Here is a 13,848-nt window from a genome sequence, read left to right as displayed (position 1 = left end):
TGATGTCATGTCCACGCCCAGCGAAACCCTGGGCTGCCGAAGCAGAGAGTGCAAACTTAACCACTCGGCCATGGGGCCAGCCCCCAGAGCTATTTTTAAAACTAAGTATTATGCTCCTTATTTCCCCAGAAGTTCAAATAAAAAATTGTGACTTACAAATTTCTAAGCAGTTAAAATTATCTAAAACAGCATATTAAAAACAGAAACATGGTTTTAGAGAGAAAATATTTAATCTATTTTGTGAAAAAATGTACAAAGCTTTAGGAAAGAGGCATTAGGTTTCAGTGTACAGTATAAACACATTCCTTCTATAATCACATGTATTACACTTCTTTTGAGTTGGTAATGAAGGCCATTGCACATTCATTCCAAACGATCTGCTGTTAACACATGCACTTGAAAAAGTCACTGAAAATAGTCTTGAAATGAATGTAGAAATAGTGTTGTATAAAAATATATTAATCTGTCTACAAGAAACAATTAAAAAATGCAGACCAAGTAAATTCTTTTAGAACTAGACCATGTCTGGAAATATCAATATATGAACTTGTAAATTGGATTTTCATTGCATTTTTTATCTTTGGAGAAAAAAACAAATGTCATCAATCCTTTGCAATGACAGAGATGAAGTCAGCACAGCAGACCAACTCTGTTCTCAGAAATAAAGTCACGACTTTATCCACACAAAAGATGAGAGCCTAAAATTTGACAAATTTATGAAACGTTACAATTTGAAAGTGATTATATATATACCTCTATCTCAATCACACAGCAAACTTTTATTTGTCCACAATCTACATGTAAAGTAATGACAGCAAAGAAAACATTTCTAAACTGGCTCTCAATACCTCTTAACAGTGAGAATTTCAAACTTTTTTTAATTAACCTATGTCAAATATAATAGGCATACTGCAAAGTAGAGAGAAATTAATTTTAAAGTCACATAGGGTACTGTTCTCCTTTGGAAACTGAGATATTAGTAGGAATTCTAGAAAAAAAAATTTACCACAAAATTACATGTTTTTTGTATAGCCATCATTCCTCACTGAAACTTCTACAGAAACTACTGTTGCTAAAGAGAGGGAAGCCCATGGTGTGGAGAGGAACAGGAGTACGTGTTCTACAGGCAGATGTGGACGATGCCTATCACAGACATGCATGGACAGGACGTTCCAACTCTTCATGAACAACAATGTGTGTGTTTCGAATCGTGTAATGAACACAACAGCAGCCCATCCTGTACATGCTTGCAGAACGAATATGTTTATGGTGGGACTGAGAACAATGACTACAATCTCTAAAAATAGAAGATAGATACATGGCAGAGTCCTACATTTTCAGAAAGGCTCGTGTCTATTTTTATCCTTCATTACCATAATTTATCAACTGATGTTTTGCCCTATATACTTGAATATATATTTTTCATGAACATAGCACATAAAGAATCATAAAAATACTGTTGAAACTGGGCACATTTAAATCTGAGGGCTGATTTTTTTCTTTACTTCTTAGTATTATGAGGTCTCATTTCACTTTATTTCAAATGTAAATATGTAATCAAGTGTAGTAAAAGCAAAAGATAATAAATTCTGTTTGTCCATCTAACGCAGTTTCAAATTTTCAACATTAAAAAAATCGGACTATTTTGCTTAACCCTGTATCAGCGGACAACAGCAGGTCTACAGGTTGTGGCTTAAAGGGGAAGCAATTCATAGGAGGCCCTGACAGTTAGGAAATGCTCTGGATGCTGCGGTTGCTCGGCCGGCTGTGTGCTTGTTGAGTGCTTTTTAGTACACCGTTGCTGGCACGGGCTGGGAAGGCTCTGGAAATACCTGTGATTCTTTCCTTTTGGTTGTGGGGTTTTCAACAGAACAAAACATCCTTTGGTACACTCGAGAGTGACATGCCAGGGAAGAAGAGGGACACACCAGACAATGAATAAATATAACTAGGCAAAGATTCCACAAGTCTCTAGGGTTTTCACTTGCCAACTCTAACCTCTGAAAATAATTAAACCAAATCAGCACCATAAGACACAGACTGGGTGCAGTCAGAAGAGCTGACCAGCGCCGCCTCCCGTTCCACTCACCCAGGCTCTCCGTGCTCAGTGAAAGCTGGAGGCAGCCAGTCTAACTGGCCGGCTACCACGGGCAAGGACCATGGTTTGCTGGTCTTGGATTATACATGGGCGGATTAGTCAAGTCTCTAACTTTCAATATCATTCTTTATACTACTCTGTTGCAAGGAGACAGGAAACAAGCAAACTTTTAATTATTCAGGACAAAACAGTGATTTAGGATTAGCATGAATTCTTCATTTAAATAAACTATGTATGTGCCACAGGAGGAGAAAAAGGGGCAAATCTTAGTGATTAACAGTGAATTCTACTTCTGAAGTACGACATTATTACCTTTTTTAAGTTGATGTACATTTCCTTATGGATTTCAGGAAGGGGATTTTATAACAAATCCTAATAATATTATTTAAGTTAGCAAACTATTTAACAACGAAAAGATGTCTAGATTCCTGTACCTGGATGATCGTGAATCATAATCAGTAGTATGTAGCATTTCACTTCACTCCTTTTAATAGCATCTAAAGCCGGAACAATAGGCTGACCCGGTGAGAACATTACAATAGATTGCACAGATTTAGGTTGCTGTGGAGGTCTACATACCTTAGTGTTATTTATGAAGTAAGCAGAGGACGTTGTGTGTTAACAGATTGGCCAAATATTATGTTTCTAGAGCTCACTTTGGTTATTAAAAGAAAATTTTCTTAACTATGAATAAGCTTTTCAGGGTCTGAGACAGTCCTGTGCTAAGAATTCAGTTACACTTTATGACAAGGTCTTATAATTACCTTTTGAAGACCAATTAAAAATAGCAGTGTTGGAACTAACACTGAAAAGCTATTTAATTCTTTATTACATCCATCTGCCAAGAAAAACTCCGGATAATATCTGAATTTAACAAAGAATGTTACATAAAATCTTTTGGGAAACAACAATTATACAGACTGTTCCAAGCCCTGAAGGATAAGCGTGTATAATGAAAAGTCAAAGGCTAATATAATTAAATGGATTTAATTTAAACTTTAAAAACAATCATCACTAGGACTTTTTTGGTTCTTTGAATAGTTACTATATATAACTATGAAAGATTTATGTTTTGAAAACTGTACTTTGAGAGGCTATGCAGCATGGCGGTTGAGTGGACTCATCCAGGCTTGGCCACTTCCTAAATGCGTGATCTTGATTATGTCGCTGTGACTGCTTATAACTTAACTTTGTGTCTCAGTTTCCTCATCAGGGAAATAAGAAAAAATAGTAACTCCCTCATAAGGCGGTTGTGAGGATTAAATAGTTACTACATACAAAACACTCAGGAAAGTGCCAGGCACATAGGAAGCAGTCAATAAATCTGGTTATTATTCTTATCCCTTTATTTAAATACTGCAAAGGCTTAATAAGAAAGCAGTCACAAAGTGAAGAAGTCTCTTAATTCCACGGTTTGTTTTCTCTCCACATCTAGGAGTAGAGCTAGGAATTAGGAGACCTGTGTTCAAATAAAAGACCCGCCACTCACTGTTCACCCTTCAGTCATCAACAAAATGGGCTGAGTACAGCTGCTCGTCCCAGGCGCTGCCCAGCATCAGGCGCTCTGGGAGCTCAGATCTTGGGATTTGCCACCAACATCCTAAAGCTGTTTCCTCATCTGTAAAATGGACAGAACATCTACTTGTCTGATTCATAAGGTTACTTCGAAGCTCATATGAGGCAAAATGCATAAAGGCACTGGGAAGATGTTGTGAAGCACCATCAGAGTACGGGATAGGCATGTGATTCAGGGGGAGTATGTCTCGACCCTCTCAAAGGAAGTTTATTACTCACAGGTCCAGAAGGCCTTTTAAAAAAATTAATAAAACTGTAAGTATGCTTCTTTATAAATAATATCCTTTATAAAATAGTAATATGCTTTATTATAAAATTGTATTTCTTGTTTTGAATCCCAACTCTGTGGAGAGCATTAACATAGCAAATAGTTGGTAGAGAAAGAATTTACTTTAGAAATTGCAGTTGCAAGAAAAATGTCAAGCCATGTGTTTATGGCCATAAGTTAATACTATCATTATTATTAACTAAACCATTAACTAGCAGTTTCATTAATTACTAAATGCTTTACAAACACGACTTCACTGAATCCTTAAAGCAACAGGGGCAGGTAGAGTAGCCCCAATTATAGGGTTAGAATCCAAGGGACTGCAAAGCCCACGCCCTTTACCACTACACCACAGGACACCAGCAAACACCAGAAGAAGGGCCATCAGCACTCCTGTCTTCACCAAATCACATACTTCAGAGAACTGCTGGATCAAAGAGCTCCAAACTATGTTCTGATCTTTGTAACAAGTGACTCTAGAAGAAAGAGGTACTCAAAATAAGTGCTTCCTAGGCAGTTCATTGTGAATCTTTAATTCTGGAAAAATAACACATGGCTCACTGAAAAAAAATACAAAAAAGTAGAATTAAAATAAAAATAGCCATAATTGCACCATTCAGGAGAACCACTGTAGACACAGTCCCTCCGCCTATATTTTTATGTAACTGTGAACTATGGAATTTAGTTTTTGATGATTGTTCTTAAACAGAAAGCCACATACAATGGCTAGGCTGAAGTCTTAACTGGCAGATATAAACTAGTAGTAACTTTTGTGCAAGCATAAAAGTATATTACAGAGATACATATTTTTGATTTCTTCCCCAATTTCCCAACTGTGGAAAAACAAGCAGAGAGTAACTAAACTCAGTGGTATTAGCTCAACAGTACGTTGGCCATGAGAGAAAATTATGTGATAAATTCTTTTGTATCTGTCTATGTATATATATATATACACATACATTTATAGACAGAGACACATATGCTGATCCACACACATTAAACTTTTTTTTGGCTATCTTAAGATTTATAGCTTTCTGCAGGCCTGATAATACTATAACTAAATATATTATTAGCACAGTTAAGGAGAAAATTGTTTTTTAGTCATTGAACTTTGCCAAAGTGACCCTCACGTGTGATGAAACTGTAGCTTTCCCTTGTGAATAGCTTACATATTTGCTTGGGACAGCATATTCAAGATAAGCACAACTCTTTTCAGGGACCATATCAATCCTGAGCATAAATTCAGAACAAACAACTCTACTTGTGAAATGATACCACAAAAAGTGACAGAAAAAATAGTGACAAAGCAGCAGAATAATCTAGGGCAAAGATTCTAGGTATTATGTCAAAGTGCGTGTAATGCCACATTACTGGCACTTTGATTAAGGTGACTTACACTACAACTTTACTCTTTTCAAACTAGCATTGGACATAAAAATTTATGCATGAATAAAAGCAAAAGTTAAAAAAATATACAGGAGTCCTTATAGAAAACTGAAGGCCTACAAGGATTAAGAAGTTTTTCAAAATAAACTTTCTGCTGCTTCCTCTATGTAAGAGGTTTGTATTAGTCAGAAATTCTAGGAACCTATTTATATTGCTTTAGCATGATTTACAAAAAATCATACTAACCCATATAAATAATATTTTGAATGTAAACAATGCAAACTGGTGACTAAGAATAAGAATGTTCAATAAAATTGTACTTTGAAAGTTAACTTAAGTATAAGCTTAATACTAACCTAAAACTGTCTAGACAAAGGGAATACTAATAGATTATAAGAAATAATTTTGGATTTTTAGTGTACATGAAAATATATACTGTATGTGTGTTTGTGTATAATATTGAAAAATTAATTATCAGGTATTTCTGAATTAGCAAGTTAAAAGTAGATATACTTCCTTTAGAGAGTGAAACTGTTTATGTCCTTCAATAGGAAAAGATTAAGCCAAAATATTCTCATCTTGTCCAACTGGAAATGAGAAGTATAATAATCAAACGAGATTAAAAAATGACTACGGCCTATTCTCCATAAAAGAGAATATTAATATCATATATCCTTTTATTACAGAACAACACATTTTTTTTTTGTGGAGAGAAAAGGTTTATGAGGTAATTATATATAATTTCAAATAGGATTGCTTTTAACTTTACATTTATACTTCTCTCTAAAAATAGCTTTAGCGGGGTGCAAATTAAATGAGAGTCATGATCTATGTATTTCCCTCCTTCAGAGATTTAGGTAACCTGAATAAAAGCAGCAAACAGTATGTTCAAAACTATATTTCAAAAAAACATGAAGAAACGGGCAGATGATGATGCTTCAAAGATTACACTTCAAATTCAGCATTGTTTTTGAAGGGGGGAGGAAGGCATATTATGGCATATTGTCTATAAATATTTATTGAATAAATATGGTTCACTTGACATTTTTAAAATCTTGTAAAGCTGATTAAATAACAAACATGTTGAATCAGTTTTAGTAAAAACAAGAATAGGCTTTTAAATAGTCATAAAGAAAAATTATGGTAATAAAAAAACTTTCAGTACTTCTAGTAGCTATTTCTTTTGGGGTTTAAAAAAAAACCCCGAAACAGTGTCATCAAGTCACTGTATGTTTCAGCCTAAATATTTTAAAGAGTAATATATTAGGATTACTATACACATTAACACCATGAAAGTGCTTCACATTGAAATTTTCACTTTGAAGGCTTAAAAATGATTTTTAAAGACATCACAATAAATGATCATAATTTAAATTCTGAATATGGGAACCAAAAAACCCAAAATTCAACAAATCTGCATTCAATTCTTACAGGTGAAATGTAAATTTCTAAGACAACATACATACCCATTTACATCAGATTCAGCTGTCACAATTAATTCTTTATCATTAAATAGTATCACAGACAGAAATGTGTCCCTCGGGCCCTCTCTTCTTGAAACTCATAATATTTCTGGGGACGCATTCACTATCTGGTAAGACTGTGTTCATTCAGAAGAAAGTAAAAGGAATGAGTCTGTATGTCTTTAGAGACTCTATCTTTAACTTCTTCCATATAGAGTTATAAGGCATTAATAATGGTATGTTAAAATAGCAAATAATTTATAATAAAAATAGACTGAAATTCTCTTTTAAATATATCTCAACCGAGAAAACCATAGAAGAGAACAACAAACATATTTACCACCTAGGTACTCTTTAAACCCCTATTGTGATGAAAAGACCTTTTTTGTCTTGGCTTAAAACAGACCTTATGCCTTGAATGGCAGGTGTCCTTATACCGACATGTGGACTGGATCTTACGTTCCCTGTGAGGTGAATGTGAAATTTACACATTCAAATGTGCTGTTCACAATTAATAAAGGTAGAAAAAGTTAGTTAAGATATTTGGTATCGTTACTGTTATCAGTATCCACTGCAAATTATCTCATGACAATATCCTATACTGTAGTGTGGACTTAAGTCTTGTGCCAAATAGCAGCATCGATTACAAAATCATGGTTCAAATAATGGTCAACGACTCAGCTGGAACACACCCAGAATGAAGGAATCTGTTTATAATAAATAAATAAGGAGCATAGCTTTATTTTAAGATCAGTGGCTAGAACTCAGCAATGGGTTTCTTGGTATCCAGAGGCAGAAATAAAGTTTCTTTTCATAAGATACAGTGATGGGAAGGATGGCGAACAGGTGCCTGTGGCGAGTGAGTTGCTAGCTTGCTTGCTAAAATACATATTTGAGCTCTACTGGAGCTATGCAACCTTGTTGCGTAGCGGTTATTTGTAAAGGCTGACTGAACAAAATTCCCTTCATCATACAGGCACTGCTGTCTGCGCTACAGTAGTAAAGAAACACGCTGACAGATATAACAGCTTCAAGCGATACACAATCTCCAGGAATCTGTAGTGAGATTGTGGGTTGATTGGAAATGCTCTCTATTTCTCCAGATGGTATCTGTCCTTGAAGAAGCCATTCATTGCCTAGCAAATAAAAAGGTAAATTATTAAGACTGCATAAGAAGACAAGTAGGAGATTAGACAAACTTTACGAGGATTACATTCATTCAATCAACAAATATTTACAGAAAGCCTCAAATGCCAGGCATTATGCTCTGTGTGAAGGACATAAATATAAACAAGATACAACAACACCCGTGAGAAGTCCCCAGTCTAATGATCTTGATATCAAATTATTAAAATTCTTCCTTTGAGCACTCACTGTAAGATAGATTATAAATTTGTGTCTACTGAAATCAAGTTGAATATTGCAAATATGTTTATAGACCCTTAATTCCTGAAACTAAAAATGAAACCTATTAATTTCTAGAAATAAACATAGGATGCTTCAGAAAATAGATCATTTTTACCAGATAAAACTTTTCAGGAATATAATACTAAAACTGTAAAACAATCTAGGGAATACAAATGTATGTGCAACTCCGCAGTGACTTTCAAGTTAAGACTGACGAACTACTAAATATCCAAACGTAATAATCAAAAAATAAGACTAACTGTTTTAGAAACAACTAACACTGCATAATTCCGATGGGCTCAAATAACGTAAAAACTAAGAGATTTTGTCTACCTCATTTTAATACATAAAACTCTTCCAAGACTTAAACACAAAGATTATCTATATAACAAAAGTCTAACAAACCACTAAACATCTTGAAGATTTCTAGTATTAAAAGTTTTAAATCAGGGCCGGCCCCATGGTGGAGTGGTTAAGTTAGTACACTCCGCTTCAGTGGCCCAGGGTTCACCAGTTGAGATCCTGGGGGCAGGCCTGCACACCACTCATCAAGCCAAGCTGTGGTGGCGTCCTACATAGGAGAACCAGAACAACTTAGACTAGGATATACAGCTGTGTGCTGGGGCTTTGGGAAGGGAAAAAAAAAAGTTTTTAAATGTCTTTATCCATCCAGTGCCTTCTCTCAGAAGGAACACACATATTGTATTGAGGAAGCAAATACTTACCCTGACGTAGCTTTAGAGGGAGTTACACATGGAGCCAGCATCTGGGAAATGCAGGACATGTGCTCCTGCCATCTTAAATAGAATACACTGAACATAATCTAATGACTTATCAACGACTCAGGACCACATGGACAAAAAAATGGACCATCTGTTGAGTAGTGATGAAATTGTGTGTCTACTTTTTAGCTTTTCTGTCTCTTTCTTTTGACCTTAGGAAGAGTCAGCAGACTCAGGCAGCTGCTTCTACTGGTCCTCTCCACCTCTCCTTTAGTTTATTGCTGCTAATATTCTGCTGGTTGAAAAATCAAATTTGAGAAAAATATGTCAAATAAGAGTAAGGAGAAAGTGAAGGTGAGAATCTAGAGTTAAGTGCAAAGTTTTTATGTAGGAGCCTTAAGCAATTCTTTACAAATGCTCTTTAAAATTCTTTGGACTTCTTTGCTTATTTCTGGACTGAGGAGGATGTTTTATTTTATTTAATGTTTGATTTACCTAGACATCATATTAGTGGGGAACTTCTTATACTTTAAGCCAAAACAGGAAAATAATAAATTGTGCTGTTTTAATGTCCAATTCTAGAAATAAAACACAGAAAATGTTCCTTTAGATATTTTTCTGATACATCACAGGCAGGATTTGTGAAGTTATATGCTAGTGGTGCTTTTATGCTGCCTTTTTTTGGCTTAAAACCTTCACATATGCTGACAACTTTATACAGACCAAAATTTAGCTAAAAATAAGTGTTTCTGTCTCTAAATAACTGGCCAAGAAGAAAAAATGTCCTTTAATCCTAGGTGTACAAATGTACCCTATAAAATAAAGAATTTTCAAAAACTTAAATTCTTAGAACTCTTGCCTGAAAGCTCATTTGCTTTCAGTAAAAATGAAGCCAATATCTTGGACAAGTGATAAAATGGCTGAGAATTTTCTCTGCAGACTACTTCACTTTTCCTTTGATACTATCTACATTTTGTATTCCAATGACTCAATGTTAATTAATTTGTGTTTGACAGAGTTAAACATGTTAATTTGTCAATAACCTATTCTAAAAATCAAAACACAGCTCTTTAATTTCACAGAGAGAAATTAACAGTCATCTCCAATTGACGCAATGCTTTCAGACAAATGGACACGAGCAGAACAGTTAAAATGGCAGTCGAGGACTGGTATGACCTCCAGAGGACTGAGGCCTGGCTAGGGTTTGAGCACTCTCCTGTCCACAAAGCTGGCTCCAAACACCCTCCTGGTACAGCGAGGCTCAGCCCTCTCCCTTATGGGGACTAGGGGTTGCTTTCCCCACAGGCTCCGTCACTCAGCCAGCCTCCCAAACTCTAACCCAGCAGGCTCCTCCTGGCTAGTCTACCAAGATCTCTCTGCGCTCTGGGTGTGGACTCCAAGTGGAGAGTTGCAGGACAGGAGCTGCCGCCCCGAGAATGTACCAAGGTAAGAAGGCACAAAGCCTGGATCTGGGTAATGTACAAAAGAAAAGTGTGTGAGAGGGGACAAAAGAGGAGGAGTCGGGGAGGAAATGAAGATTGAGTGAGAACATGTGAAAGAGCGTGGGAGAGTAAGACAGAGGAAGATCACGAGAGAAGGGAAGTCAGAGTTTAGTTCTGGACCACTAATATTTTACTTTAAAATTGTTGTCCACTCTGCTAGAGATGTTGGAAAGCACTGCTATACGGCAAGTAATATTCTGATTCCTTATTATAAATTAATGAAATAAGTCCACACTGTGACTCAAACACTCATTCACACCTACATAATTTACTGTAACTGAATACTTCTGAGAATAGACTCAAACAGGAAGTGTTCTTAGATTAAAAGATCACAAATCAGTGAGTGAGGACAAAGGCTCTGCCTGGATTCTGATCACAGTAATTCATCTGTATTCAGTTACACATCCTCCAACAATGTTTTCTTCTTCTACTTGAATGGCATTCTTTTAAGATATGGCTTTGGCATCCATTTTCTTGTAGTAAGCAAGTAATGGGGCTCAAATTCTACTTCTGGCATCTCTAAAGAAGAAACCGCAGCTTCAGGCTTAAAAGTGGTAAATCAAGTCTTAATGATACTACTGAATAAAATGAGCAGCAACTAAATGAAAGCTCTAAAGCATTTGATAGACAGTATCTGGAAAAGTAAACAATAAATAACACAACCAAGGAACTGAATTGGAGAGTGCCTACGTCAAGTTACCTCTGTTAAAAGAAAGCATGTGTTTTTAAAAAACAGCATACTCAAGGGGAACATCAATTTAATCCTTTAGAATCTGTGAGATTTCCATCACTGTACTGTGGGAAGGCACAGTGGTGAACACCTAACGCAGGATCGGGACTGCAGAGATCTAAGCTGACGGACCATCGCCTGGCATTGCAGCAGACCTCCTGATCAACGCAACTCAGTCAATACTCTCCCCACACAGACTGCACCCTTGTGGCTAAACTTGGCTGAGAAAAACCGCCTCCACGTGGACTAGCCTGCCTTCCAATTGGTGACAGCGAGCCTCAAGTGCAGCTGTCAGGATGTTCAGCAATCACGCTGTATTTTCCTTGTGTAGTCACCTTCCTACCCGCCTGGATGACCCTCTTCTCTCTTCAGATCTCCAGAACCTTTTCCCCTCGCTCTCAGCTGATGGCTGTGTTTCCCAATGTACTAAGAAAACAGAATCATTCAGAAAGAGCTTCCACAAGCACTGACCTCCACAGCTGCTAGACTTCTAGGTCACACACTGGGCCTTCTCTCTTCACTGTGGAAATTTCCACATTCCTGGCAGAGGCCAGCCTTCCACTTGTGTGCTAGATCCCGTCCCCTCACATCCTGAAGGGCACCCACCCCACATATCATCTATTCTTTTCTCTATTGGATCTTTGCCCTCAATATATCAAACATGCTGTTCTCTCAACTTCATTTTCCTCTTCCAGCAACTGCTTTATTTTCTCTTATCTTTTTAGCTAAACTCCTGAAAGAGTTGTCTATATTTGCCTTCTCCAGTTCCTCTCCATATATTATTTATTTTGGTGAGGAAGACTGGCCCTGAGCTAACATCTATTGCCAATCTTCCTCTTTTTGCTTGAGGAAGATTGTCCCGAGCTAACATCTGTGCCAATCTTTCCCTACGTTATATATGGGATGCCACCTCAGCATGGCTTGATGAATGGTGTGTAGGTCCCTGCCCAGGACCCAAACCTGTGAACAAAGCCAAAGCATGTGAACTTAACCACTATGCCACCAGGCGGGCCCTACTTTCTATTCTTTTTCAACCTGCTCTAATCAGGCATCTCCTTCATCACTCTGAAACATCTCTGGTCAAGGACATCAATTAACTCTATGACATTAAATTTTTAGTCGTTATCTATCAATAGCACTTGACACAGCTGATCACTCTCTCCTCCTTAAAACATGTGACTCCAAAAAACCACCGTCTCTTGGTTTTGCTCCTACTTGCTTATTCACTCTTCAGTCTTCTTGGCTGGTTCCTCCTCCTCTCCTTGATCTCTTTATGCTGGAGTACTCTAGAACAGTGCCACTCAAAGTATAGTCTGTGGACTGGTGCTGGTCCTTAACCCATGACGAGTTAAGTACAGAAATTGAGAGGAAAGTTTAGAAACTTTTACAACACACAAATGTGTAATTGGTGGCTTTGAATTTTATATGTCTTTTTAAAAAAAATAATTTCATTTTTAGGGCTAATACCCTGAGAACTAGTTTAAGATGGAGCAGGACAATGGAAAAGACCCTAGACTAAGAACTAGCACAACTGGGGTCAAATTCCAAACCTTTTGACCTAATTCAATATATGCCCTTGAGCAAATCACTTTGCCTCTTTGAGCCATTACTCTCCTCACTTACAAAATAAGAGCTTGTTATAGATGGTGTCTTTCGGCTCTAATGTTCAAAGGCCTATCATTCTGAGGCCACGCGGTCTGCCTCATGTGATGGACTTGCCTGGTAGCAAACAGTGCAATTATGACTGAGTAACTCTGGGTGAGTTACACCATTCTTTGATAAAAGAGAGGAAAGAATCTCAGAGACTAAAGAAAACCGCTAAAGTGGTGTTAGATCTGGATCTATTTTTTCATAGGACCTCCCTCAAATCCTGCCTAACTGTAGAGTAAAATATTACAAAACAAATAAGAAAAATCACTAGGCTAAACATCAAGTTTATGGAATATTTGCATTTGCAAGATTATTCTCATACCTTCAGCTGTTAGAAACCAGCAACTGGGTGCTCCTTCAGTTAGTTTTGCTCCCGATGGGAGGTCTAATCTCAGCTTGAACTGAAGAGTCTGTCCTGGAGATGCAGCCACTGGGGAGAGTTTAACGGCTGGAGCAGATTTAGGTAGTCTGGGTAATGTCTTCTGTTTTTCTTCTGGGAATGGGCCATCTACCACAGTGTTTTCAGATGTGAAGAGTGGGAGCTAGGAAATAAGAACATCTGTTTATTAAAGCACAAGTACTTTATAATAAATGTGAGAAAGCTTATTTTTAGACTTCGCAAGAAAAATGAGGTTTGATGTAAACGAAACTTAATTGCCATCTAGTCTGAATTACAATATGTTTACTTACATGTACTCATGATTATTTTGTAGGTTCAGAAAAATATCTCACCCTGGCAAAGAGAGTACCAACACTTATGAATGAAAAAGAATTAAATTAACTGTCCAGTACGTTTATGGATGGCAGGAAATTAAAGTAAAACTTTACCAATTTAAACGTAGTGGATATAGTATACCTCCTCTTATAATTTTCATTGCCAACTATAAGATGTCATTCATCTTATATCAGAGATCTATGTCAAGAGAAATGACACTAATGTTATGATGGCAATCTCTGTGTTTTTCTTTTAAAAAACATATCATGAAAATTCCTAGAATTTTAGAAAAACAACTCTTGCATTTTTTTTAGGCAAGTGTGACACATCAA

General features: G+C 36.8%; 1 protein-coding gene across 1 annotated transcript in view; it reads right to left on the bottom strand.

The window, feature by feature from the left end:
• Positions 1-211: 211 nt before the first annotated feature.
• NHLRC2 (NHL repeat containing 2) overlaps positions 212-13,848 on the bottom strand; it is a 60,845-nt gene continuing 47,208 nt past the window's right edge. The window contains exons 10-11 of the mRNA XM_046653224.1: positions 13,124-13,343; positions 212-7,926 (exon numbers count right to left, since the gene is read on the bottom strand). Of these exons, the coding sequence (XP_046509180.1) occupies positions 7,670-7,926; positions 13,124-13,343 (477 nt within the window). The 3' untranslated portion in view covers positions 212-7,669. The remainder of the gene's footprint in view (positions 7,927-13,123; positions 13,344-13,848) is intronic.

Source organism: Equus quagga, chromosome 2 (genome assembly GCF_021613505.1).
Source record: "Equus quagga isolate Etosha38 chromosome 2, UCLA_HA_Equagga_1.0, whole genome shotgun sequence".
In the NCBI taxonomy this organism is placed as follows: domain Eukaryota; kingdom Metazoa; phylum Chordata; class Mammalia; order Perissodactyla; family Equidae; genus Equus; species Equus quagga.
The sequence above is the reverse complement of the archived record's forward strand: the minus strand, read 5'-3'. Positions and strand labels throughout refer to the sequence as shown.